Source organism: Colossoma macropomum, unplaced genomic scaffold (genome assembly GCF_904425465.1).
Source record: "Colossoma macropomum unplaced genomic scaffold, Colossoma_macropomum, whole genome shotgun sequence".
Classification (NCBI taxonomy): Eukaryota; Metazoa; Chordata; class Actinopteri; order Characiformes; family Serrasalmidae; genus Colossoma; species Colossoma macropomum.
This window is the reverse complement of record NW_023494799.1, coordinates 11,690,072-11,718,050: the sequence shown is the minus strand read 5'-3', so window position 1 is coordinate 11,718,050 and position 27,979 is coordinate 11,690,072. Positions and strand designations below refer to the sequence as shown.

General features: G+C 40.4%; 1 protein-coding gene across 1 annotated transcript in view; it reads left to right on the top strand.

Moving 5' to 3' along the window:
* Positions 1-17,850, top strand: part of LOC118819370 (ephrin-A2-like) — a 124,113-nt gene extending 106,263 nt beyond the window's left edge. Inside the window, exons 2-4 of the mRNA XM_036587123.1 lie at positions 4,061-4,353; positions 11,463-11,528; positions 15,906-17,850. Of these exons, the coding sequence (XP_036443016.1) occupies positions 4,061-4,353; positions 11,463-11,528; positions 15,906-16,027 (481 nt within the window). The 3' untranslated portion in view covers positions 16,028-17,850. The remainder of the gene's footprint in view (positions 1-4,060; positions 4,354-11,462; positions 11,529-15,905) is intronic.
* The last annotated feature ends 10,129 nt before the right edge of the window (positions 17,851-27,979 follow it).

Genomic DNA, 27,979 nt, shown 5'->3' with positions numbered 1-27,979 from the left:
AGAAAAAAAAATTCAAATGTTTTACTCACACCACAGACTTTCAACAGATGAAACAAATCAGTTTGAACTACAAACAGATAGAAAAACTAAGTTCTCTGTTTACTTATTTTTTTTACTTCTCTACTCCAGAAATAGCGAAATAAAATAAAAATCTATGAAAATATGTAACATTCGCTTTCTGACCTGATATCTAGCCCTGTAGCTAGTCTCTGTTTCTTTAACATAAATGCATGTGAAGTGGATAAACTGTAGAACAGCACTGCTACAGAAGTACCAGCACTTTTTTATATGTTGATCGACTTTGCTACAGACGTTTTTTTTCCTCAAGTGCTTAGTTTGATCCATTGAAATATTTTGGGTCTGCCTCCTGACCACACTCTGCTAGTTGATGACCTCTGGACTAACACATTTGACTTCCATCCATAGGTGTACATTATTAGAGATCCAGCAGCATACAAATTGGCCCATTCTCACTTAACCAGGACCTGAAACTCTCAGGGCTGGCTTTACGACTCCTAATGGCTTTAATGACTCTTTGGCTCCTTGGCTGAAAATGTCAAATACCGTAATAAATTATGGTATCCCTCTTATCAGATCCACTTGTTTGGTTTTGACCTCTTGCGGTGCAGATGCTTCCTGCTCTTGGCCTTAAAAGCAGGCCCAGTTACAGACAAACATTTACCAAAGGAAGTCATAAAGACCAGAGCTGGAGCGCAGTGCAGGCTGCGGCGCGCCTGACGCAACAGTAAATCAGGACGCTTCAAACCCCTGGGAGAGCGGCACCGGTTGAAAAGTTCACGCTGAGAATCTCCTTCTTCTAAACACGGCGAATGCAAACAGTTTCGTCTGATTAATTGAAGTCCCATGGGGATTTTGGTGGCCAAGCAGAGCACCAACCTCTCAAGGAGCTTCAAAGTCTGTGCACGACTTTTAGTTTGAAAGCCTAATTGATCAATCACCGCCATGTGTTCCTAGTTGTCTGGAGAGCATGCAATTGAGAGACTGCAGGGGTAGTTCTGCGTGGGATATAGGACCAAAGGGAGGTTGCAACGACGCACGGCTGGGGCACTTATATTAGAGGGAGGCCAGGCTTTTAGGCTTTGCGTTAACTACATTTCTCAACCACCATTGCCGAAATGGTCAGCCTTCGATCAGCGTGCGGCGTGGCAGATTTTATCTCCTATTTTGTTGTTGGCCTGGCATCGATCCGTATTTGAGAAAGTTGATACCGTGAAGATCAGATGGGAAGTAAACACCATATAAGTGGATGTTTGTCTCCTAATGGCTCTGAACAGGGGGAAATTGTTTGGGGAGGCCAATCCTAAATCAGGAGAAGCTCAAGGAGCAATAAGAAGACCAAAGAGTGATTGATGAACGCAGCTCTCTTAGCCGCATGCATTAACTCTCTCTAAACGCAATGGCTGCTTTTATTGATATTTTCATCTGTCATCTCATTCTCTTTCCTCTCAGCTCCACCTACATCAACCAGCCATCGTCCATGTGGTCGTTTTTTTACACCCAGCCACAAGTCTCAATTAAAAGGAGTTGCTCAGACTTTGGGAATGTTAAAATGTCAGGCAACCTCCATTGCCTTTAATGCCAGTTGAGGGAGAGGTAGGAGAAGGCATTGCTATTGATTTATTGAGACATAATACACATTAGGAATCCAAAAGAGAGATGCTACGCTCTCACAACGTGCCGTAATGATGTGTCAGCCATTAAAGGGATCCTAACACATGTTTTTATGGCAAGATAATTAAATTTAGACAGCATCAGTTGCACCAGAAAGGTTGGGCACACCCAACTTTTTCATTAGCTTTTCTGTCTTAAGCATCCCACGACAAATTGGCAAAGAGTTAATCACACTGCAAGGCAAACACGTTTCCACACAAAAGAATGGCCTGAGCATGAAAGCGGGAAGTGCAGCACCCCAGTACTAACAAAAGTATTCTTTTGTACACAGTACCAGGGTAATAGAGAGAGCTCTCTGCTGAAATGGGATGAAGTGTTCTTTTCTAAAAGTAGATAATCCTGGCCACTACAGCCAGGTTCTCCTTATATTTTATTTAGGCTCATTCGGTGCACTGGATGCTTGGCGAGGGAGAGTCAAGCAGGCTGTCAGCATTCGCGCAATGTGTGGGTTTCAAGAGTGCCAACGATGGAAGGAGAAGAAAGTGACATGTTGGAGGGAACAGGAGGGAAAAGAAATTAAAAAAAAAAAAGTACATGCACTGAAAAGAGGGATTGATCTCTGGGCAGCAGCGATAAGGGAGGGAGGCGTTTGGAGAAGCCTTGCGTGGCGGCAGCTGGAGTTTGGCCCCTCCACAGCCCTCTGACAGTAATTCCACACCCAGATTAGCTGTCATCTGATGCCAAGCCTTACTCCAAGCCCCCCTTCCCTCCTTCTTTGCTCCTTACCCCCCTCTTGCCCCTGCCCCCTGTCTCTTTCAAAGACCCCAGGCTGCAGAGCTGTGTGCTGTTCTTATAAACATAACTTAAGCCTATAGTCTAAAGAGGGCCATGGTGCTAGCCTGTTCTGTTTTGGCACCATTGCTTTTGTAAGGTCTTTCTGAGGACAAAAGAGTGGAGGGGCTTTGTGTCTGGGTTTCGTAATGAACCATGAAGTGTATTTCCACCCATTTTTGGAGCTTTTTGTACATGAAATTCTGCTAAGCGCTCTGACCCATCAACTCAGCCTGTCCAAAACTCAGCCAGCGTTTCCACGTACCTTTCTGAATCTAATTTGATAAGAATCGTCTAATTTTAATTAGCACTCCAAGACTCTAGGAATATGTGTATTGCATATCTTGACAGGCCTTTTTGTACCCTTGAAGACCTAGTGCAACACTGTGGAGCAGGTGTGTCAGTTGCGCTGATAACAAACCATTTGAGATCTCTCTACCGGAGCCGTCACATCTCATTCACATAAAGCTCACAAGGCAGAAGAAATAGGAATGCTTCCTCCAAAGAGAACACGACTCATCACTTTTCCCAGCTGCGAAACAGCGTTAAAAATATAATACATGCCTTGAGCTAAGAATAGGACTGGGATATGGAACAGATCTGCATCTACATGCGCAGTCATCTTTGGGCAATTTGACCGGGGTGTGCCAAGAGCCGTAGGTTCGAGCGAAGCTGCAGCAGTCCTCGGGATTTAGCCAGCTCATGCCACCATGCAGGTGCTCAATTTGTATCTAAATTGCCCCGGCCGACAAACTCATTTCAGCCAAGCTGGGCGAGAGCCAGACCTTGTGAAAGCGCTTAATGAAGCCGCTCTCACTCTGTGAACCCCTGTCAATCTCTGCCTGTCCCATGCTGCTTGGTCATTCCAGTCAGTCCCTCTTCAGCACTACTGGCCCACATTATCCTCACCCGACTCCCCTCCCCACACCACCCCTAGTCACAGGGTGCAATGAGAATATCTCCTGCATGAGTGACATGTGCCATCAGCTATTTGCACCAGCTTGATGAGATCATTTTGGCACTCCTAAAAGTCTAGTTCAAGGGCTAGTGGTGTTAAATGGGACATATGGATTTGCGTCAGCTGGAACCTCCCTTCATGTCCTTTTTGTTTTTATAGCTTCCTGTAGGGATGTCCAGATTTTTTTCTTTGCCCTGATCCCAATCCAAGTCATTTAATATTAAGCACCTGCCAATACCAAATGTTGATCTAATATTTTCTGTTATTTTATGTTTTCGTAGATTATACAATAGCCACTTCAAGTTACCAGTTCACTGAGTAAGATTCGCTGGGCTGCGAACTACTGTAAAATCACTTTAGTCATTCTGAACTGATATGTTTTGTTATTTTTGCACTGCCTTTTGGAAACTCTTTTATTGTATCTTGAATACTCATATAATAATATTTCAAGTTGCTCTAACAAGCACAAAGTCTCTCCTTCTCCTTTGAATTTGAATATGATGTTAATGACCTCGCATTCCAATTTTACGTTTGGCTAGGCTTCAGATTTGAATTGGGACCTCTCTGTCATCTTTAAATTCACTTGTCTGTCACAAAAATGTAATAGCATTGTGTTTGTTGCCTGTGTTTTTTCTGTAGGTTCGTACATGGAGAGTACACAGTGGAGGTAGCCATCAATGACTACCTCGACATCTACTGCCCGCACTACGAGGTGCCACTGCCACCGGAGCGCATGGAGCGCTATGTCCTTTACATGGTTAGCTACGACAGTTACATCACCTGCAACCACCTTATCAAGGGCTTCAAGCGCTGGGAGTGCAATCGGCCCCTGAGCCCCAACGGGCCGCTTAAGTTCTCTGAGAAGTTCCAACTCTTCACGCCCTTCTCCTTGGGCTTTGAGTTCCGCCCAGGACACGAGTACTACTACATCTGTGAGTAACTTGCTCCATCCCCCTACTCTCCACACAGAATCCCTCATGTCTACTGTTGCCCACTGACCAGGTGTCCCTATTGCCCCAGGGGCTAATCATCTGCTTAATTGATGGCTCTCGAGTTACAGGAACTAGGGTACATAGGGCAGCGGGAAGGCCTGCTATTGGGCGCGCAGGTTTCACAATGTCCAGTAATCAATAACATGTGTCACTAAGATCCATAAATTTGTCTGTTATGGTGGCAGCTGTCTGTGGCTGCTGTCTCTAAAAATAAATGGCAGAGCAAAACTAAACTAATTTGGTATTTCTAACTGATGAGCCATGAGCATAAATCAGCATTGAATTTCCAAGATTTTGCACACTTTTGTTACATGTAAATATTTGTTAAATGTAATTAGCAGTTCTTAATCATCAGTTCGATTTTGCATGTTAATCTTGTGAAGGCAAGTTGGCAGTTTTAGGTGGAGGAGCGAGATAATTATTAAATTTTATGAATCGTTACAAAAAAGGTATTTTCAGTGATTTTTCTAGGACAGTAAAACATCGGCAATCCTTGAGTTGCTCTTTTCTCTGTAATTCTTCTATTGTGGTTTGCCTGCTGCTCATTTCTGAAGGACGATTTGATCCTGTTTTATGAAGCGCAAGGGAGTGAGGCACACAAACGGCAGGGGTTTAATTAATAGGCTTTGCTCTGTAGTTTTATTTGGCTTGCATGTCACTGTCCCCCTCCCAGGGCTCTGAACCAGCTACCGTTTTATGTCATCAAACCATCATCTGCAGTGTTGACTCTGTTTTTAGCAGCCCTCACCTTCACTCACATTGCTGCCATAATGCATCTTCTGTTGAATGCGCTTATTCAAACTGTATACAAGATGAATGAAGGCAAGCTGGAGCAAAATTCATCTATACCTTCTGAGCATCCCTTGGTCCAAATTTACTTGACCTTCCTTTTCTTTTTTTGCTCTGGGTGCATCCCGAGCTCTCCCCTGGATGAAAATGTCAATTTGTCAAATGCTCCATACGCTATTAGCCCAGCACTTAACCGTGCAGGGCGAGATCAGCGCAAAACCAGTTACGGACGCCGCCAAGCGGAACACTCTCCAAATTATGCTGATTGGTCAAATCATATTTAGCATGGGGAAACCTGATGGGGGTAATTGCGTCCTCGACAGCCCGGGGCGGCGGTCATTACCATTTTTCGGACAGGAACAGCTAAAAGCCATTAACCTCAGGGATGGGGGGGTTGGCTCCGGACAGCGCTTGGGCCATCAGTGCTGACGTCTCGTCCTTCGGATGCCCACGCCCACCGGGCCAAGGTCACAGCGGCTGCACCCCTCTGCCTGCTTACGGGACGCTCGGTCCGTCCTCCATCCACCTCTCTGCCGGTGCATGACGGGGGGGAATTTGCCAGGGTGCATCTGTCCCTGTTTTGCTAATGGCTCAGCGAAAGGTGTCCTTTGGCCTGATAAAAAGGGCTCCCGCTGGGCCTAGGCAAAAGGGAAAGGCTCAGGGCAGCACGCCGGATGCATTAATGAGGCAATTTCAGCTCTTTTTGTTTTTTTCCCCCCTCACTCTCGTTTTCCCTGTTGCACTTGCACTTTTTTCCCAACACTGTGTGTTTGTGTGTTTTTGTTACAACCTGAGAGGATTTCAGAGAAAAGTTCACGGATAAAGACAAAAAACAAAAAACCTGAACTTGGCTTTTCATCTTAAATGAATACAGCTCATTAACTGATTCCTCCTCTCAGACCTGGCTGTGCCATGTTGTAAGAGAGCCACCGCTTGGCCAGTGTGTTCTGCACAGAGGTGAGGCTACAGAGCGGAGCCCTCCAATACTGCCAGGACGAGCCTCTGAGGACCTGTGGCTCCACAGTACACAATGAAAATAATGCATTATGTGTTAGGACACTTGATCCTAAAAGCAGAACCATACAAATGGCTCATTTGAGGACTAAAAGCACATTTGTTATAATCACTGGTTATGTGGTCATTTGTGAATGTTCGCTGCCATCTGTTGTCCTTAATAACTGAAAGGCTTGGAAATGCTCTTTCTCTAACACATCCTCAAATGCAGGAGATCAGTGTAGCAATGGGGCCTGCAGGATGAGCTTCTTTACAAAATTTGCAAACCATTTATATTTTACCAAATACATATAAGACATAGCAGGTCCCAATACCAGTGATGCACCCAAATGTCCCCAATACTAGTGATGCTTTTTTTCCCTTTTTCTTGCACCATAAAATATAAACTATAATATACAATATGTAAAATAGCAAAATATTCACCTAATCACCTCATCTTCAGAGGCTATGCCTAGTGCAGATGTTCTGTAGTGTATATATGAGAGTTCATGCTCTTTGGTGGTCAGAGTTCTGCTGAAGCAACAGCAGGCCCTTTATCTCTGGAGGCTTGAGGCCAGTGGAAGAGCCCTACAGGGCACCATGCAGCCCCTTCAGGCCCACCTCAAGTCTACAAGACTGTTCATCTTACCACATATGGTCCATATTTCACTGCTTATTATCTTCTCAATGATGGAAAGCTATTTTAGCTAAGGGAAAAAGCAATGGGCGTCGCAAAAATGTCGACCCCCCTCTTCCCACTAACCAGTGGGGCGTCTAGAAACTTATTCCCCTCCACAGGACGTTGTCAGTCCTGCAAAGAGGCGAGGCGGGAGATGGAGAGGTCGAACGACAAAGAAGGAAAGAAAGAATGGAGGGTTCAAAGTTTGCATTCAGGCCTGGGTGATTCTTCTCCATGTCCTGAGCTGTTTTTAATGCTCCCCGCCCCGCCGCTCGATCCTAGGCAGGCCATTGTCCCAGACAGCAGCCTGGGCAGGGAAGCACTTATGCTAGCTATTCAACAGGGCTCTCTGCCCTCCTCCCCTCAGAGAAGTGTTTGGCTACTACCAGTATTGTAGCTGTCATGGCCCCTGGGGTTATGGGGCAAAAGGGGGCTACCAAAGAGGAATGGGTCGTGGAGGGGGAAAGGGGGCTTAGCTTGGTTATCCTCAAACAAAAGAGTGTGTCCATCACCCCAGGACTGACCCCACCGCACCCAGCCCCAGCGGCTGAGAAAACAAATGGCAACTGTGGCAGCTTCACAGGACTGTCTGTATACAGCTAAGATTTACATATGAGCAGAACATACTGCATACTGCTGCTTGTTACAGGATATTGCATCCTATAGTACTCTTTTTTGTATAGCAGAAGCATACACTCTTAAAAATAAAGATACCAAAATGGATTATAAGAACATAATCAGAAGAACCACTTTTGGTTCCTTCCAAATATGGGAGCGGAGCACAAACTAACACATGGTAAAACTGAATGTGGATTGTTAATGTAGTTAAAGAGGATTACATAGAATGTGCTTGTAGTCACCTTCTCGTATTCCCATAGAAACATCATCTACAAATTATGACAGCAATCAGACAGATATTTCTTGAGATTCACTTTTTTTCATCATAAGTGTTTTTTGATTGCGTTGTGTGTATGACCTGTATTATTTTAATTACTCTCTTGGTGGCTGTAATATATAATTTTGAAGCATGTAAACAGCTCACAGTTAGCCAGACTAAAAAGCAGCCTTCATATGGCGGGATTAGTTTTGACTCAGTGTTACAACTAAGAAGTGTATATCGTTTCATATAAATTCAAAACAGTCCATTTTTTACAGTTTTTATGCACAGATTTATTGAAAATGTACTAGAGATATCTTTAAAAAAATAAGTATGTTTAAATTTTATCATATTAATATGTTTTGTGATAAAACATAAATCATATTCAACATAGTCTCTTTTCATAATCACTTTTATTTTGATGCATATATTTTCAGATATTTAGGTTGGAAAGCTAATCATCAATAAACACAGAAATTAATTGAATCAACCCTGTTGGAATCAATTTACAAGATTTTTCAGCAAGTGTTACAATGAGCCCCACCATCTATTACAATTAAACTATTAAAACTAAACGTTTTCAGTTGAATTGTTCACAAACGGTAGCTGCTGGAAACAAAGGCATGTGTAGGTTGCCTGTATAAAAATATTATTAATCTTACTCAAATAATGAATGTACGAAAAAGAAAATATGTTAGGTCGTGCCCTGCTTTACCCTGCATTTCAGTATATGGTTCTTTAAGAAACCTTTTTTAGAAATGTTTGTAAATGTAATGGGGTTATTTCACAAAGCAGGATTTCTTAGTTAGCCAGGTAACTGTCCAAAGGGGAAAAGAGGTGAGAGACATTTTGTATTCATATCTTAACCTAGAGCTGAAGTTATCCAGCTAACAGAGAACTTTGTAGAATGCCAACAGTTCATAATTATCAAACACACACACAAACACACACACACACACACACACACATCTGAACCCTCAACATTTTCAGATACCCTGTCGCCTTCCACACACAAATGCAGAAGTAATGGCTGGTGCTCAGTTGGAGTTTGCAGCTTGGGGTTATAAGGTCCAGCACCAAGAGCCGTCAAGCAGCTGTGATCAGCCGTCACTTTGAACTGCTCTTGAGAAATCGGCTTATCACACTGAGATTTCACTCAACATATTTTTCTAAGCATTCACATACTTAGCATGCAATAGAGCTGTCGTTTAAATGGACCGTTCTCATTTACAATCACGAAAGCATACATGAGCGAACGCAAATTACAGTATATTCCAATAATGACCAGCTTTGATTTCTGCCCATTAATCTAGGGTTGTAACTCTAGGCTTGTTTTTATTTTTTTCCCACTCTGTATTTTCTTACAGTATAAGGAGCCCCACTGCCAACTTTTATGTCCATTCACTTGAGAACACCTGTTAGAGCAAAATATAGCTGCAAGAGCCTTTTAGTGTGAAACCCTTGAGGACGGAAAGAACGAAGGAATTTTTATGGATCTGAATAATAGAATAAGAACTGTGTCATGGCAGCTGTGAGTAGTCTTCCATTTGTATTCTTAAAAAAATTGTCCTTGGTCAAAAACACATTACCAAGCTTTTGAAGAGGAGGGAGAAAAAAGGCTTCATTCAGCTCGCTCTTCAGTTTGTGTCTGCCACTGATGTTATCGTTGAAGGTGCATGGAGCACAAGTATTTTTCTCAAAGCCATATGGTGTGTGTGTCTGAGATAGAAAGTGTGTGTGCAGCCACGTGGGTCGTCAGACGAGTGGTGATGATTTGTTCTTTACACTTGAGTCACAAAGCAGGCGGCTTGATGGTTAACATGATGAACTCAGTTTGCTCAGAGCGAAAAGCATCTCTGAGACCAGGGCTGCTTTTGCTGTCTTGGATTGTTGTGTTTTATTAAGATTTCAGCCTTGTTGGTTAAACTTGTGTAAATAGTGTTGTGAAACCAGGGATGTGCTCAGTTGGCCATTTAAGGTGTCAGTATTCAAATACTGAAATGATTGCATTTGTTACATTTTAATGAAACATCGATTTTATTTTTTAACAGGACTGTAAAATTGGCAAGTTTACTGGTATTTATGAGGAAGTAAGTGTATTATGTTATAATCATACTATTACACATTCCTATGCGTTATTATAGTGAGCGCGTTGTCGAGGATGTATTGTCAAGGATGCATTGTTAAGGTTAAAGTGACTGAGAAGGCAGAAATAGCCTAGTGAAGCTGGCTCTGCCGTGGCTGTATTGCTAACTAAGATGAACTGCTCTAGCTGATGTTAGTTCCAGAAACTGTCTCTGACAAACTAACAGTGTTGGCACATTGTCCACTGAGGAGAAAAGACTTTGTGTAGGAGACAGCAAGTCTCCATCAGCATCCAGTGTTGTACCAGTTAGCTCTGTTAGCTCATTAGCTTATCTGAAGAGGCAGCCTCTGGTACTGATCCAACGTGAAAACCTGCTGGTATGCCTTAGCTACTCTTAAATAATCAAACATGTTTTCGGTTGTATTCCTTGGTGTGCTGCTAAATTTTTAAGGAACACCAGTGCTGTCGCCTAAAAAGATAAGCCTACAGCCCTGCATTAACGTCGGCCGAAGTCCTCACTCATCAGTTCACCCCTACGGATACTTAAAGATCAAAATTCGTCGGAATGCACATCCCTGTTGTCGACTTATTTCTTTAGAATAATGTCTTATTGTACATGTGTTCCATTATTTGATATTATTTTCATATTGGGCCAGATAACCTTGGAAAATAATAAACCTTTAAACTGGGTACAGGGGTGGGATGGGAGGATTGGGCTTCTTTGCTTTGCTTATTATTTGACGAAGACACATTTCAACTCAGATGCTGTCACTGTGCTTTCTCCTGCATTTGCTTCAGAATTAGGAGCCCCCTAAAATTACCAGAAAAAAAATGATTATCTCTAAAATTACTAAGTACATCTGCTGATGCTTTTAGGAACATTTTTGATAGGCATGTCCACATGCATTAGCTGATGTACTTATGTGCCTGTGATGTACAGAGATACTGCTGTTATTACTGCTTCTACTAAAAGTAAATAGTAACAGTAACAAGCAACATTTTTTTCTTCCTGTCATTTTGAGACAGTTCCTAACTTGACATGAAGTTGAAGTTGACATGGGAGCAATCACAGTGATAGCGTCTGACTCAAAGCTTAAATTTCAAGATAAATATACAGTCATATGTAAAAGTTTGAATCCCCACAGTCAAATTACATGTTGTGTTGATTGTGAAATTAAGTTTACAGGAATCACACTTAAATATTGCATTTTTCGGCAGATTTTAGGGCACAATTTTTATTTATCTGCTGAGTTTAACATGTTGGAAACCAAAAAAATAGAAAATGTGCCAAAACTTTTGCACAGCCCATATTTTATTTTTGTCCAGTGTATTAAATTCAGCAAACAAACAGTAGGTGTGCATTAAAATGTGTAGATGTGTTTTCTCTGCAGAGGATGTCTTAATTTATTTTCACTTAGAAAATCAACAAAACAAATTTAACCAGGGGTGCCCTAATTTTTGCATACAAGTGTATGTTGTTGTAATATATTATCAGTATATTGAGTTTTGCCTTCACTAGACACAGGCCTATTTCCCATCTTCTTGTAAAGTTTTATGTGAACTTGATTTCTCTGTCTGTGAAGCCAAAAGGTAAACTACGTCTTCATCTCTCTGTTTCTCCACAGCCTCTCCACACCCAAACCTTGCTGGGAAGCCTTGCTTGAAGTTAAGAGTTTATGTCAAACCCACAAGTGAGTATGTCCATGAACCCTGAAGACCTTATTGCCCTATGAACATCTTCTGCCTATTGCTTTTATTTATGCTCAAGGCCTGGTGATGTGAGCACACTGGTACCAACAGTTCTGCAGTCCTGCATTGAAATCTTCTCATGTTTTAACCCAGCAAGAGATCTTGCAGAGTTTCTGCTACAGTCTTGCAGCAGGAGCACCTGTATTATCCTGTCTGGTGGACAAAATCCACAGCATTAACTTGATTTAAGGTTGAGCCTTGTTCCCAGGCTGTGAATGAACAACACAGTTCTCCAACCAGACCTCCACACATCACTTGATAGTTTATAGCCTGACCTCTTAGGACCACAGTGGTAACACCAGAGAGATAATGGTGGCCCCCTCAGGGCACATTCTGTAGGAAGTTATTCATCTGACAAGGGCCAGATAACAATCCAGAAAAACGTCTGACCTGCTGCTAATCATCTCTGAGGAGCACAGAGGGCCTACAAGCCAGGCATTTGCTCGTCCATCTTCCAACACAGCTTGCACTTTAAACAAAAAAGAGCTTGGTTTGTTTAACCCTGAATCTTAGCTAGACTCGCCATGAGGCCACGCTAGCTAACCTTCCCCTCCTCTCTAAGGCATCTGGCACGGACTGCTACGTGTCAACGTCCGAATAAAGCACAGGCTAATCCAGGTTCCAGTAAACAGTGGCCTTTAGCCTTTAGCGTTTAAACCTGGCCAACGTCAACGCGAGCCGAAACGAGACACAGGAGTCGGCTGTAACGCTACAGGTATTTGTACAAGGCCGAGAGGAATGCCATTAGGTGCCATGGAGCGTTAAGTGGAGTTTGTCAATATTTGCCATGGTGTCATTTGAAAGAGAGGCATTTTCCAGAGTCGTGCCTTTTCAGAGCATGTTATAAATTTGGAAGAGAATCAACCGCTCTGGGTGCAGCAGCCCATTAGCCCTGATGTAATTGTTAGCAAACAGACTAGCTCTCAGATCATCAGTTCCAGTGAGCAGTTAAGACAATTACATGCAAATTTGAAATGATGACATTTTTTCTCCCCCCTCTCACACTCGTTTGTTCATGAGAATGTCTGCTGAGGTAACGTACAGTGGCCTTCAAAACAGCTTCATTTCACAACTTTGAAAACGATACAAAAGAAAGTGCTTTGCTAATCTTGTTTTGAGTGATGAGGGAAACACTCACGAGAATTGCTGGGGTTAGGCCTAGTAAAATGAACAATTCCAGTTCTCCCTGCCACCAGACTCTGGCAACACAGGGCTATAACCATATCCAGCACAGGCTACACATTGCAGAGCTAGTGGACAACTTCATGTCCTGTAAATGCACCATTTTGTGGTTTGTTCTTTATTTTATTTATAGTATTCAAGTTTGTTATTGATTTAACAAAGCTATAACTGATCCAATATTTACAGTATTCAACTCAGTTTTATTGATGGATGTATTGAACTTTAAAACAAAAGTGTAACAGTATTTGTATCTTTGCGTACAAAAAATTACAAACAAAACAAAATGTACATGGACAGATATGGAAATTGGCCAGTATCTGATATTTTTCATGTATACCATATGTATACCATATACCATATATCTGGTTATCAATACCAATACATAATCATCTATTAAGTATGCAAATTGGGACTACATCTATTTGAATTTGCATTTTGGAGAAATACCATTTATATATTTGCAATAAAATGAATAAAATACAGATGTTTTAGCTCCGAAGTTCAAAGTCGCCTAAATGTTGTGGTCTTTTTAGAGTACAAGAGATACATCATCAAATATCAGTCAAATCTAAACGTTTGTCTAAAAGTCTCAGTTTTTTTTTAACAAACACCTGCCAAATCATCATCATCATCATCAGCAGCATCATCATCATGCATCCCTAAAAATAACAAAAGAGTTGAATCTCTTTAATAATTTGTACCTGATGTATTGGCAGAATGATCTGGTATAGGTGCTGTTAAGCCAGTGATTTTAAGATCTTTATACGATTATCACTGATTTGAGTCTGTAGTAAATCACATTACTGTAAAACGTATCACAGTCAATGCTGAAATTAATCATAAGCAGATAATAGCCAGATTTTGCTGTAATGTCTGCAGTGTAAGCGCTGGGCTCCTGTGCCCCGTTAGGGCTTCACGTCCAGTAGCAGTTGGTGAGTTTCATACTTTATTCAGCGTTTGACTGAGTGTGAATTTGGCACACAGGCTTGAATTGTGTTTCCTTGGAGGGTGGGTCCTTGTGAAATGCCGTATTCATATGTTAGAGAGGAAGCGTTAGAAGAATGGCTGCCTGTCGCTGAAACGCTTTCTAATACAAAGCGACCCGTCTGGCCTGCCCGCCAGCTCAGCTCCGACCATTACCATAATTCCTTGTGCTAAGTCTGCTATGCCTCTGTTTATTTTCACGCGCTCTGCCAGAGCACGGTCCTAATCTTATTTCAGAGCGGGGTGGTAATCTCAACCTTGCACATATGCAAAGCAAATATATTTAAAAATCTTTTTTAAAATATATTTTTGCTGTATTTTTGAGAGTATAGAGTATATATTTATGTGTGTGTTTTTTTATCTATTTATAGTAGCAGTTACAAAGTGCATTTTCTCAATATGGTTGAGCATTATATTTGTTGTTATAGTGATGAAAATGTCATATCATTTCCTGAGCATATTGTGGATCACTGATTAACTGCATGTTTCATTACAAAGAGAGCATAATTAGTCCTGTGTCTGTTCCCACATATCAAAACTCAGAAAACCAAAATGTCATGATACATCATGAACCTTGAAAATATCTTGAAGTATCATGGTATATTTTTGTCATTTTGCCCATATCTACTTCACATTTCCTTCATAACCTACATGTACATTCATTTAATTATACTTACCTTCAAGGTTAGTAAAAAACATTTGGACCCAATTGATTGAATGTATGTCTTGCATAATCTAAACTAAAGTGCTTAGACCAAATGCAAAAATTGATTTGCATATAAATGTATTTCCAAACCAGTTTTTTAATTTATTCTAAAAATATTTTTGAAACAAGTTATCCCCAAGTTAGCCCAGCTGGCCCCTCATGAAGCTGGTTGAGAGAATGCTAAGAGTGTGGAAAACTTCTGGAAAGGCCCAAAGAAGGACTCCAAAATTCCTAGTCCAGTTGGAGAAAGGAAGAATGGAACAAAAGTAAACAGGAGGATAAATTGTTCTTATAAACCACATCTGTGGTACCAAATATGGTGAACATGTACTGGGACACACATGGTGAACCTCAGTGGCATTAACCTCTGATGGAGATGATGCCGTGGTAAACAGGAAACGCTGGGTATGAGAAGAAAAGGACAGGAAGAAAAAAAATCACTTTAGTTCGTTCAGCTGTAAAAACATTATTACATTATTATTAACTACAAACCTCACATATTAATCTGCAGTGGTATTCAGTATACAGCACAGTTATCATGTGTGCAGTAATATGTGTTCAGGTTTTTCAGACAGTTTATGGGAAACGCACCACACACCACCGATTATACAGTGCCCAAAAAGGTGTCTGCTCACCATGTGGCCATGAGGGACGGGGACGCAGTCTTGCTATTTGTTCTAAAATGCAGGGAGTGAGTAAAATAAGACTCTGCGTATGGAGTAAAACAGTGTTTCAGTAGTGACATGAAAACGTGGGACAGCATTTTCTGACTAAAGGTTTTTTATTATTTAAAAATTAAACTGATGATAAATGTAAAACTAAATTCACTCTCAAAAGATCTTTAAAAAAACTGGAAAAAATACAAATTATTTTCACATGTTTATTTAGCGGCTTCCAGTAGAATGTAGCCTGTAAATGATGATTTTGTATGTAATTAGCTTCTCACTGTCTCAATTAATGCCTTGGGTTTCATGATTATAACATAAGACTTGTAAATAAGGTTGGAAAACATCATTGTTATTGATACTTATATGTATGTATGTATGTATGTATGTATATGTGTGTGTGTGTATATATTTTTTAGCATTTTAGTCCTTGTGTAAGCCCAGCATTTAGGAGAATGTTTTGATGGTATTGGTGCCGCAAAAATCCATCTAAAAACCTGCTCCTGACAAGTGTCACCAGCGAGTACAGTACGTTAGATGCTCTTTGATGCTATCTGCGTGGCAAGAGTGACAGCAAAACTGCTTTTCAACTTAATCTAGGTCAGCCAAGACAAGAGCGTTCCATCAATGCACTGTCATTTACAGAGTCTGCCTTTCAGTCCTTGAGTGTTATATTTTAAAAAGTTTATATAAATTCTGCAGCTGTACTCAGAAACGTTTGATTCTTATGTGCCTCTCTCTCTCTCTCTACCTCTCTCTCTACCCTCTCTCTCTCTCCTCAGACGACTCGGTATATGAGTCTCCAGAGCCGTTTCTGACGGACGACACCAACAGCAGCCGTGCACTGGCCCCCTGTCTCTCTCTCTTGTTGGTCATGCTCCTGCTGTTGCTCGGCCCCTCCTAGCACAGCGGCCCACCACAGCCCCAAACCCGGCACAACCTGAAGCTCAGCGCTGCTGGATCCCCCCCATACAGCTCCAGTTAGCCACCAACAGCTAATACCATCTCCATTTACAGCTTCTGACCACCACCCCTAGCATCGCCACTCCCGCAGGCCGCTCTTCATCCGATCATATGGGACAGCCAACAAGAAAAGACCGTGACCCCAGCAGAAAACGCCGCTTTCCCATCACACGCCAAGATAGCTAACCGTCCTCCTCCAGCTGCCTCCAGAGTGATTTTGCTTGTTTGACTCGTCTCTGTGCTTTTCTATCAACGTGCCCCAAATTCACACCGACTGTCTAAACCACTGTTGTTCCTGTTGATCATGTAGTTTGGTACATGTACACATTTACTTTTTTTTGTGCAGCAGTGAGAGGGAGTGCGTGTTCTCTGAGAAATCCCCAACACCATTTCTGGAAAAAGAAAAAAAAATTCCATTAGTCTTTCAGAGTAGGAAAGGGTCTTTTCTGTGAATCTGCCAAAGACACTAGTTTAACTTTTATACAGGGAAGGGGAGCGGGAAGCATTTGGCTTTGGTTCGAGATCACAGGCAGCCAACGGGGCTTCGCAGGCTCGGGAGGGGAAACGCATCACGAACGAAAGTGTAGAATTTTTTATTACAATCTTTTTTGTCATACAATAAAAAGAATGTTGAGTAGATGAAAAAATATCTATATAATAATAATAGTTACAAATGGCCTTTTTTCACTGGTGCTCAATCAGAAAACAAATCTGTCTGTCACAAAGCTACAGTGCCAAGTGGAAGGGGGGCATGCTGTGTTTGGTGAAGTGTTTGTGTATTTCAGGTCTTTCTCTCTCGTCTCAAGACCTTTCTCTCTTTCTCTTTCTTTCTATCTATCTCTCTTTCCTTCTGTCTCTATCGCTCTCACTCTATCTCTGACTCTCTCCATTTTCTGAATGTGATGTTTTTTCTATGTGACGAACAGCTCCACATAGATCTCCTGCAACTGCACTAAAGTCCCCTCCCCCCGTCCCCAGCCCACCCACCTTTTTGCTGAAGTGAGCAATCCTGGAGAGCGAAGGCCCTGAACTCAGAACCAAGCTGGTCACTGCGAGACTGGAACGACCAAGGCCTTCCACTGCGGACAGACCGCGAGAGAACGAACGGATGCCTCAAAACTTTAATCGTGGGGGGTCATGAATTCAAGTAGCACTTCTGCTTCAGTGGACGCTTATATTATGGAAATCAAGAAGAGAAGAAGATAAAAAAAACGGTGGGATTATACGTGTGGTTGAATTATTTTGTGACTGTACAAAAAAATGTTATTAAAAAAAAAAAAAGATTTCGGGGAGAGCCGACATCGAACATCGGAAAGATCGAAAAAATGAATGAAATTTTTTTTAACTGTTAGTTGGAACTTTTCTATTTTGCTTTATTCCATGTTATTTTTTACTTTACTTTTCAAAAAAGCAGCCAACATTATTCATATGTGATATGAAATTATAAATGTAGACCCTCGAATTACTAGAGCAATGATGGTACCAGTTCTGCAGTCGAACAAGTCTAGAGAAGTCAAGATGTTTGCTATTGTTGTTGTTGTTTCCTGCTTGTATCACATTCTGGTACTTGTAGTCCTGTAATGATTTTTTTTTTTCCTCTCTCTCTCTCATTTCGAGTACAAAGCCTTGTACGGTGTTCTTATCAGATCATTTTTATTTGGTAATCATGTGGAGAAAACAATTTGCGTTCCTGTTAAATGTTCCAATGTTTCGGAAGAGGAAAGCTACAGGAAAAAAATGGAAAAAAATGAAAATAAAGCTTTTTGTCTATAGCAGAATCTGTTCTCTTCTGCAGAATGTGTTTTAGTTTTGGGCTGCGGTTTTCAGATATGACAAATTAATAATAATAGATAATAAGATTTTGAGAATCAGATTTTTACGTAGATTAAGAAGTTTCACCAGTAATTTAAGAACTTTGCTGAAAGCCTAAATTTGTCATTATTTGGTTAATTAACATCACTTCTCAGCCGTTTGACATTTCAATTAAACAACGTTTAATATTCTCATATTCAAATGAACATTTTAACTGGGCACCTTCAGTCAGGAGGATAAGACGTATTTTAATCAAAGGAGACACCTTCAGTCCGAGGCACATGACATCCAGAGCCTTTCTCCAGGGAGTTAATCTAAGCCATATCAATCATACCCCCAAAATAAAGGCTTCCATAAAAGCTCCTACTTTGATTTTGGACTTGAAAAACATAGCTGCCCATTTCTGGCCATGTCTTATTAATGAGATCTAAAAGTGGCAGCAACTATACTGGACAAAGTCCTGTCTTTTGATTTTCAGCTTGAAAGAGGCAACTACTTTCTCTCTGTCTTTAACAGCTGATGGACACATGCGAGTCTAAATACATACACTGACACACGTACACTTTGGTGTTTGGTCATCCAGTGGGCAGGAAATGTGGTTGCCTGTGGACAGCTCTTATCCAGGATGATGACAGCGAGAGGATCTGAAAATGGTGGCTGATGGCTCTGAATGCTGTGTGTGTTTCATGCAGAGATGGTAACCACCAGGCCAGGGAGTCTGTTATTGGAATGATAGAATAATTGCGAAAGTGTATTTGGATGTTTCCCCCACAATTGTGGCTATTTTCTTTCTTCCTGCAGATATATAACTGAAAAAAGAGCGAAAAATGTTGAAAGATATGTTGGTCTAAAATACTTAGTGGGCTCTTTGTCGCTCCCTCCGAGTTCCCATGTTCACGTGTTGTTTCTTTACCAGATAAAGAAAGTTTGGAACATATTTATGCAATTATCAGTTCAAGCAGTTGTTTGGCCACAATTACACAGTTGTACCCTTGCAGTCAAACCAAATCCAAATGCAGTCAAACTAGCCAGGGCAAGTGTGGCCAAAGTTTGCTTCTGTAGTTTTTCACTTGAGCTATGAGGCTAATGTATTTGTGTAGCTACAAGAAGAGTAAAAGAAGATTTTGGCATGTATTTGTGGAAACAGTTTGGGTGACCATTGACTTCCAGTGTTTGTTTGCACCGTTAGCCTTGCAGCTCCAGTTCTAACCTAAAGAACCAAATTTTGGAAACCAAACATGTCTCTGCTAATCGACTGCATTTGGGGGAAGAGGAAAATCATGTAAATTTGATTTTTCTCAGAACTTTTCTTTTAAGTAACTTTTTCAATACTATTTAGGGAGAAAAAGCCAATCACAGTAGACTTTTTTTGATGTTTAACGCTATTACTGCTTTTGAATAATGCACACAGTTCTGCTGATGCTTACAGAGCTGTTCCTGAATGAAAATCGAGTCTGGCCTGTTTAGGTGAGGTTGAGGCACTTCATCCTTCAGTACCATTAGCATCATTAGATGCTTTGACAGATTGCCTGCTGACTTTACAGTGTTTTTTGTGCTCACGTTGTACTGGTCATGTTCAGAATCAAACTTGTGCAGTCAGCAGTACATGTGAGCACAAATTATGTACAAGGACAGGCATGGATATTATACATAGAGGAATTTTTTCATTTAAATACATCCTGCATAATATTTTTCTTTCAGAAACGTGAGTAATATGAGTAACAGAATTATTGTCAGTCACTGTAATGTAATTTCAAGAATTAAACTGTAATGCATTACACTACTTCACTATAGGAAAAAGTAGTTTCATTAGTGTATTGTGTTACTTTATACTGAAGTACCCCCAACTGCTAGCAAGCAATGGATGCTTATAGCCCCCCAATTGAGCACCTACAATGAAAAACAGTAAATGAGATGCCCTGTATTTGAATAAATAAGGAGTAGTTTGGCTTTGTAGCCTCTTATGCTCCTTGGAACCACCGGTGGTTCCAAAACGCACTTCGTCATATTCTTCATAACTTTCATATTTCATAAGCTACATTCAAAACGTGGGTGTCGTATGAGAGCTGTACCTGTCTTCTTTCCAGTCAAATAGATGGGTGATGTAATTTTGAACCCTTACAATAAAAGAAGCTGAACTCAATTTTTTTGTCTACTGAAAGTCGACCCATTTTTCCACAAATCTGGGCTATAAACTATAAACAGATGGCGTCTCTTCAGTGATCTGCTCTGTAAAAATTATTTTTATAAAATAATACAAAGAGCGTCTAAGATTTTTTGGCTTTCAGCAGTAAATTGTCAGCATATAGCGATATGAGTATGATCATAAAAAACACTTTTTCTGTTAGTTTGAGGGGAGCTTTTTACAAATAAATAAATAAATAAAATAATTTGCATTTATTTCATGCAGTTACTGAATAATGGTGATTTGGTCATGTAAATTCAGATGGACAAACAAAAATATACCCTGGAGCATAAGAGGTTAATGCAAAAGGTTATACAAAATAAAATAGAAAACAAAATAACTGATAATCCAAAAAAGGCAGAAACAGTACGTTTACAGTGTCAGAAACAAAGAAGTCAATCTAAGATTATAATCTAAGATTATAAAACAACTCAACACAGTTTAAGGCAAATTAAGAACCACTTCTCTACTTTTTTTAATGAGATTATATTTCGTCACTGTCCAAAGCATCTCCATTTATTTCCATTTTTATTTTTCTAAATCATTTGAGTGCAGCAGTTACTCTTTACATTGTGTAAAATGTCATGATAAATACCCTCCTAGAAAAATGAGCATAGACTAGCATGGCTGGTCACCAGCAAAACTAGCATATGTTTTTTGACATTTTGGATGCTGGCATACTGGTCAGCAGCAGTGGAAGTCGATATATTGGTCACCACCAAAACTAGCATATGCAAAGGAGGACCATGCTGGGGTGACCAGCTAAACCAGAACCAGACCGGCACTAGACCAGCATAGACCAGCACGAAATGCTAGCTGGTCTTTGCTAGTTTTCTCAGCTGAGTAGACAATAGAAATACTCCAAAATTCCTTGGAATAAAATCTCTTTGCAACTTGAACACAACATAAGTTTCCATTACGTTTTAGCTAAATTGACCTTGTAGCTTCAATGCAAAACTAAAGAGATAAACATCAGACACCAGGCGTCTTGGCTGACTGCCTACATTTAGAGTAAGAAAACTATGCAAATCTGAAAACTGCAAACTACTGCATTAACTTCACGTTCAGGCTCTAAATACAGAGACTAGAATAATGACTTCTCAGCTCATCTCTTAAACCTATATAAATCAGATGATCTGTCTATGGCCACAGTTACTAACTTGTCCTATCCTTTAAATGCCCTCAAGCTAATTGTCACCAAGCCAAAAGGTCCATTGAGCAGATGTGGTTGGTTTAAAGTGAGTGGCTACTCTAAGAAGCATGAAAACAAAACCACTCTCTGAGATGGAGATGAAGTGCCACTCCACCTCAACAAGTGTCGGAGCGTTTAGAAGATCAGATATGAACTGATTGGTATTCCTGGCTTCTCCTTCGCCGCCTCTCGTTTCGGGCGATGGTGCCAGTGCTCCTGTAGTGCTCCCTCGCGCTGCCACTCCACTGTCCCCTCGTGAGATAACAAAGCTCAGCTTGACCTTTCCGCAATCAAAAGCCCAACAGCTGAGGCCCCATCAATGTCCCAGTGTGGGGCTCCTGTTCCTCGGCAGCTTCGCACCCGAGATTGCACCCCAGGCGGCACCTAACAAGATAAAGCAGGGCTGCTATCGTGGCTCACTCTTAACAAATTACCACCAGCAATCTCATGGCTGTGACGCCGGACCTGCTGAGTGCCAGCACACACGCTACATCAGCAGCCACGGTAATACCATGCTTTACCAGTAACACTCACACCCTGCCATTCCCTCTCGCTGAGTCTACATGTGACAATGGGATTAAATAGGGGACTCACTACTAAAACATTCCAGTGAAATACAAAGAGAGGAAAAGGGTCGAGGCCGACTCTCACAGCTTGATCAAGCATGATCAAACCTTGCTAAACGTTTTGGACAGGTTTCAGTCATAATACAGGAACACAGTGTTACGGAGCATAAATAGGGAATTCATTAGGAATTCATTGCACCAGTGATGGCCTTCTGAAGCTGATATACTCCTCAGAAACTTTCTTTAAAATAAAGGTTCCCAAAAACCTTCAATTGGAGGGAAAGTGTTCTTCACACTGGCATTTTATTTACAAAAACAGTTCTTTAAGGAACGCTTCTTTATGGAACCAAAGTGCTTCTTCTATGGCATCGCCTTAAAAAACCCTTCATGGCACCTTCAATTTAAATGGGGAATTCCACCCTTTTTTCCAAATTTTTGCATGATTTCATGGCTGAGATGTCACTTCTTAAGGGCAAAACAAAACAATGTTTCAGGCATCAGGAAATATTTGTAACCATTTTGTGTAACAGCTTTTGTGAGGGAGCTTTCAGAGGCATTCAATGCTTCAGATATCTGGTTCCTATCAGCACCAAATGATTTTGTTTACATTTTAACTACTTAATTATGCAGAAACTTTAAAAAATCAGCAGAATTCCTTTTCAAGTAGTGACAAGATAAGATAAGGAAAAAACATATTTCAATAGTAGCTTTACAGGAGAAGGCAAAATATTTTTAACATTTAATACAAGTTGATGATGTATAATAATAAACAGAAAAAATGCAGATGACTTGCATGCAATGCAATGCAATTCCTGCATTCTGGAATAGTAGAATATAGTAAATTCAAAATCTCATTCATTTTTGGCCAAAGTAAAATTCTATTCTCTCTAAAATAATATTCTCTATATTACACTGTGTAAACAGTCCTTCCTGGCCTGTTTCATTTGTTTACCGAATGTAATTCTGAATTGACAAAAATAAATCAAACTGTGGTGAAATGATGAGATTTTATGATGCACTAAATCATTTGACGAATTCTAATGGAATCGTATCATTATTAGGTCAGAGACTTTCAACTGTAGCAAGACTTGAATAGTGACTGAATGAGGTATTCAGATGAAATATTTTAAAGATATGCACAGTTTTGGTGCCGAGTTGAAGTTTGATTCCCACTCCTTCTCACAGTGTACACAGCCCCATAATCACCTGTCAGTGCTACTCCGCTTCCATCGCGCTGTCTGCAGGTGTTTGTTCTGATCACGCACCACCACACCTGATTTCACTGATTATATTAGGTTCTTCTCTCTGTTCAGAAGCTGAGGGGGGTTTTGAAGGGTAATGCTGAGCACCCGTGTGCTGCTCTTCTATCACTACACACCACATCCACAATAAACCAACAAGAGGGATCTTATGAGTAATGCTTACAATGCCCTTTACAACTGGCACCATTAGTATCATAAACAGCAGTAAACACCTCAGTGTCGCTGCTGGCCTGAGAATAGTCCACCAACCAAAAATATCCCGCCAACAGTGTCCTGTGGCCACAAAACTGACCGCTGATGAAGGACTACAGGATGACTCACACAAACTGTGCAGCAACACATGAGCTATCGTCCAAGACTTTACATCTACACAGTGAACCAACAAGGTAGGTGTGTCTAATGGAGTGAACAGTGAGTGGACAAAAAAAGTGAGTGTTTAAAATCTCTATCTGATCCAACACACCACCACGTCAGTGTCACTACAGTGCTGAAAATGATCCACCACCCAAATAATACCAGCTCTAAATCTTTAATCTTTATCTAAATCTTGGTGTAAATGAAATGTCAATACTAGTATACCATATGGCATGATTAAAATCTCAGTATTGAATTTGAATTTTCATGTTGAGCTCAACTCTGCATGTATGAGTGGGAAATTTAAGTGCAAACATACAAATACATTGACATTTTACATATTAAATGTTCTTTTTAATGTTGCTACTGATATGCTTCCACAGACTGCTGCGGTACATGCCAAAGATAGAAGCTCACTGTTTTGTACGTGAAGCAGCTAAACAATGTCCTTTCCCCGAATTTGTATTTTAGCATCTGTTTTTCCCTAACGAACAGCATAACTTAATAATAAGTTTATTTTCAGGGACCAACCCCCTTTTCGATTTCTTTATTTCACACCTTGGTTGCAGGAGTATGTGCCATGCTGTGTCTAATGTTGGAACAGTTTCACAGCTCTTGGTAAAGATTCTATGGCAGATTCTGAAGTCCTGACTGCTGTAGTCCTGTATGATAATACACAACTGTTTAAATATTTAACGTTTATACCCCTATTTTAAATGACATTTAGAATGTATGTTTATAACATTAAAACAGTATTGTGATATCATAAGCTGTGATAAAAGGTTGGGTAATACCCAACCTTTTGATACTCATTTTCCTTCAACACACTCCTCCTAACAGGCTGTTTCAAATTATTTTCATGGGTTTTTGTAAGTATAGATATGTTTAGGTAAACAATTCAGAACACCTCCACTATTACCTTCATCTTCCCTCACACTTAGCAGTACAGTCCTGTTCTTAGACAGTTTCAGTGCACTGTGCTGGCCTTCTTAGTCCCCTTCGTTTAGCAATATTTTAGCATAATTAACAGGAGCAAAACAATCTGCCAATTGGTTCTGCATTCAGGCAGCTAATGCTTGTTCACTGGAGATATCAGTCTTTAAACTCTCTCTCTCTCTCTCTCTCTCTCTCTCTCTCTCTCTCTCTCCCAAGCACAAGGGTGAAAGGCTGGCTTTCTTTATTAATGAGGACCATCTGTGCTGTGGAGGGAAAGAGAAAGTTGGGGAGGGAGAGAGAAAGAGAGGAGTAAATGGGGAAAAGAGGAGGACTAGAGTGGGTGAGCAAGGGGCGAAGGATGAGGAGAGGCACTCTGAACAGGAGGGCAGTGGATAAAAATTTAAGAGCAAACACGATCAAGGCCGTCTCTGAATGGTATTTTTTGGTGTGATGTGATGGTCTGTGTATGTATCGATCTTTAAATGTGGACCAATAATGGAGCCTCCAGTCTTTTCCAATATTGTTAAGACTTGAATTAGGCGAGAAACACAAACGTCTTCATGACAAACAAGTTTGTTTTTACCAATGAAACTCATTAAAATTAGAATTTGCCATTAGAATTTGCGTATCGTACTCACAGGCTGATGTTTGAGAGTGGAATCCGATCCATTCACACTGCACTGATTTTTTTTTCTGCTCTTTCATGCTCCTTTGGGGAAGAGCTATCAGTTATATCATGAACGTGTTCATTATTCACATATATAATCAATGTACAAGAGAGAAGGGAATTAATCATCATTAAGGAAACAAATGCAAGCTCTTAATTGGTGAAAAGGGAGCAAATGTCTCTGTGTTCAGCGCTCAATACTCCACTCTGCTCTCTCATTGCTGTGTTCATTTGCTCATGCACAGAAATGAACAGACATTCCAGGCTAAAGCTGCAGTTTATTATTTGTCCCTCTGCCTCATCGGTTCAATGGAATTCATGATTTTATATCATTTTCATATTTTTGTCCATCTGTGTTCTCTACTACAGTACCCAGCATGCATTACGCAAAAATATCATAAATTGGGAATTTTGGGAATTTAATGTGGCCACTCTTTTGCCTTTTTTACAGCTTTCATTCTTTTCTTGATTTCAGTTTTTTGTTCAATTTTTCACACCTCCAAAGTTCAGTTTTAGAACTTGGTTGCATTTTCTGCTTCTCACAATCTATGTAATCCCAAACATTCAGTGATGTTGAGATCTGGACTCTGGGGTGGACAGTCCATTGTTCTGAAAACAACGACAACTTCTTTATTCGTTTTTGTCTATTTCCTTTTCTCAGCAACAGCTTATTTCAGCTACACATCCTTTCGGGCTTCCTACAGTGGATGGATGGACAGAAACTGTGGATTTTTTTCAGATCTGAAGCAAGAGTGGGGCTTGATTTTTCTCTCTCTCAAAGATTAAAGCTGTAAGTACTGTTTATCTGATGGTGACAGTTTTGATGGTCTACCAGGTCTTGCACGCTTGTTAAGAGTACCATTTTACCATAACTTTCAATAATTTTTTGAACTCCAAGTCCATAGTTTCTGTTTTTTCACATATTTTCTTTTGACATTGCTCCTGCTTATGCAAGTGGAGTATCTTATATCTGATCTCCTCAGAGACACCTCCTGAAAAATTAAAGGGGAAGCTCCACCAATTTTGCAAAACCATGTAAACAAAATCATTCAGACTGATTTGTGTAAAATGCACCTTTCTAGCACTATGAACCAGATATCCGTATGTCTACACTACAAAATATCACCATTTTCTCTGCTATCCAAAATGACCAGTGAACTTCCATGTGTCTTATAAGGTTTATGTCACACTAACACGTTAGCTTGCGCACATCGATCTCAGTTGAGAAAACGGGTTTGACAGGAAACACGGAAATAATCCTGGATTAATAGTTTATTTTAAAAATACGTTTTAGGCCAAAACATATACATGTTATAACAAAACAATTTCTCCGGTTTCAAGCAATGTATTCATAACCATTTTGTGTAATAACTTAACGGGATGTAGCTTTTAGAGCCATTAAGTGCTTCGAATGTCTCGTTCCTAGTACTATAATGGTGAACAATTCTGACTCTGTACATTTCTCTAGAAAGGCACATTTCATACCAAACTGCTCTGAATGATTTTATTGACATGTAAACCATCGACTGGTTAAGTAATTTTGCAAAATTGATGGAGTTCCCCTTTAAGTTGTACTTAATGTCGGTTTTGACTGGAAAAACAATAAATAGTGTATGGTCTCTGATTTTTGCTCAGTACTGTAGATTATCTGTCGTTTTAGTTGAAAAACCCTGAGTTTTACAAACTGTCATGTCATACTGTCATGGCTTTATTGTTTTAGCAGAGATCATAATTCCATACTGTCAATAGCCAGTTTGGCACTTAATCAGGACTAACTAATCAGGTTTACCTGTGTTAATTAGGCCACGTGCTGAACTGACATTTGCATTTAGAGAGGGCAAAAAATGTGAAAGTTCCAGTACAACTTTTTGAAGGAATAAATGTTCCATGTATGTTGCCGCCTCTCCTTCATAAGAACTTAAGTATGGATGAATGGAAGGTCAGTATTAGCACTCAAAAGAGAGGAAATGAAGTTCATTTTTACGCAGTCACTGTTCAGATCCCGAAAAGCTCAAGGGAGGCCAGTCTTTAACAAAGGCATCAAAAAATCACACCAAGCACAGACCAGGCCTAAAAACATGGTGACCTCCACAGATTCAGTAATTGCCTGTTCCTCTCTTAGTAATCCAATTAGTCTGTCCATCTGATTGCATTTTGAAAGCATTATTTTGTGATTTTTGAAAAGGGCAAGCTGACCATGCTATCAAAGTCATGGGACATGTAATTATATCATACCACTGGGTCATCCTTGAGGACCCCGGGTGGCTAAAACACAAGGGCAGAGTAACTTTGTGAACCCCCCCATAAAAATCCACAGGCTGCACGCTCGCATCTTTTGAGATGTAATTAACTAAAGTCGTGAAAGAGGACCGGCGCGGTACGAACAGGGGGGTTTATCTCCATCTACCAATAAACAGGGGAAAAAAGACTTGATACATTTGAGACTTTTGATCAGGGGGGTGCTTTTTTCCCACAGCGGGCCACCTAAGCGAATAAAGAAATTAATCTGCATGTTGATACTGCGCCCCTTTCATAGCTACAAAAGAGCTCAACAGCATTCCCCAATTTTTGTGGAAAGGGACGGGAGCGGTTATGGAAATTTGGTTATCAGCAATATGGCCGCAACTTTTGAATAGGCTTCATGCTAAGATGTAACATTTAGAATTAAGAGATAGTGAGGAAAAAAAATACTCTTCAGGGGTGGGATTCCCAAAATTGTTGGAAAAAAGGTCCTCAGAGGGAAAGTTCAAAGTGATATTTGCTTTATAAACTTGAGGATATTTAATACGTACTGTGGGCTTGAAATTGTTGTAAATACAAAAGGCACAAACAAGGGCTACAATAGATTTATAGATTAATTTTTCATGCTAAATGTACAGGGTGTCCCAAAAAAATTGACATCATTTGAGATGTGAATAT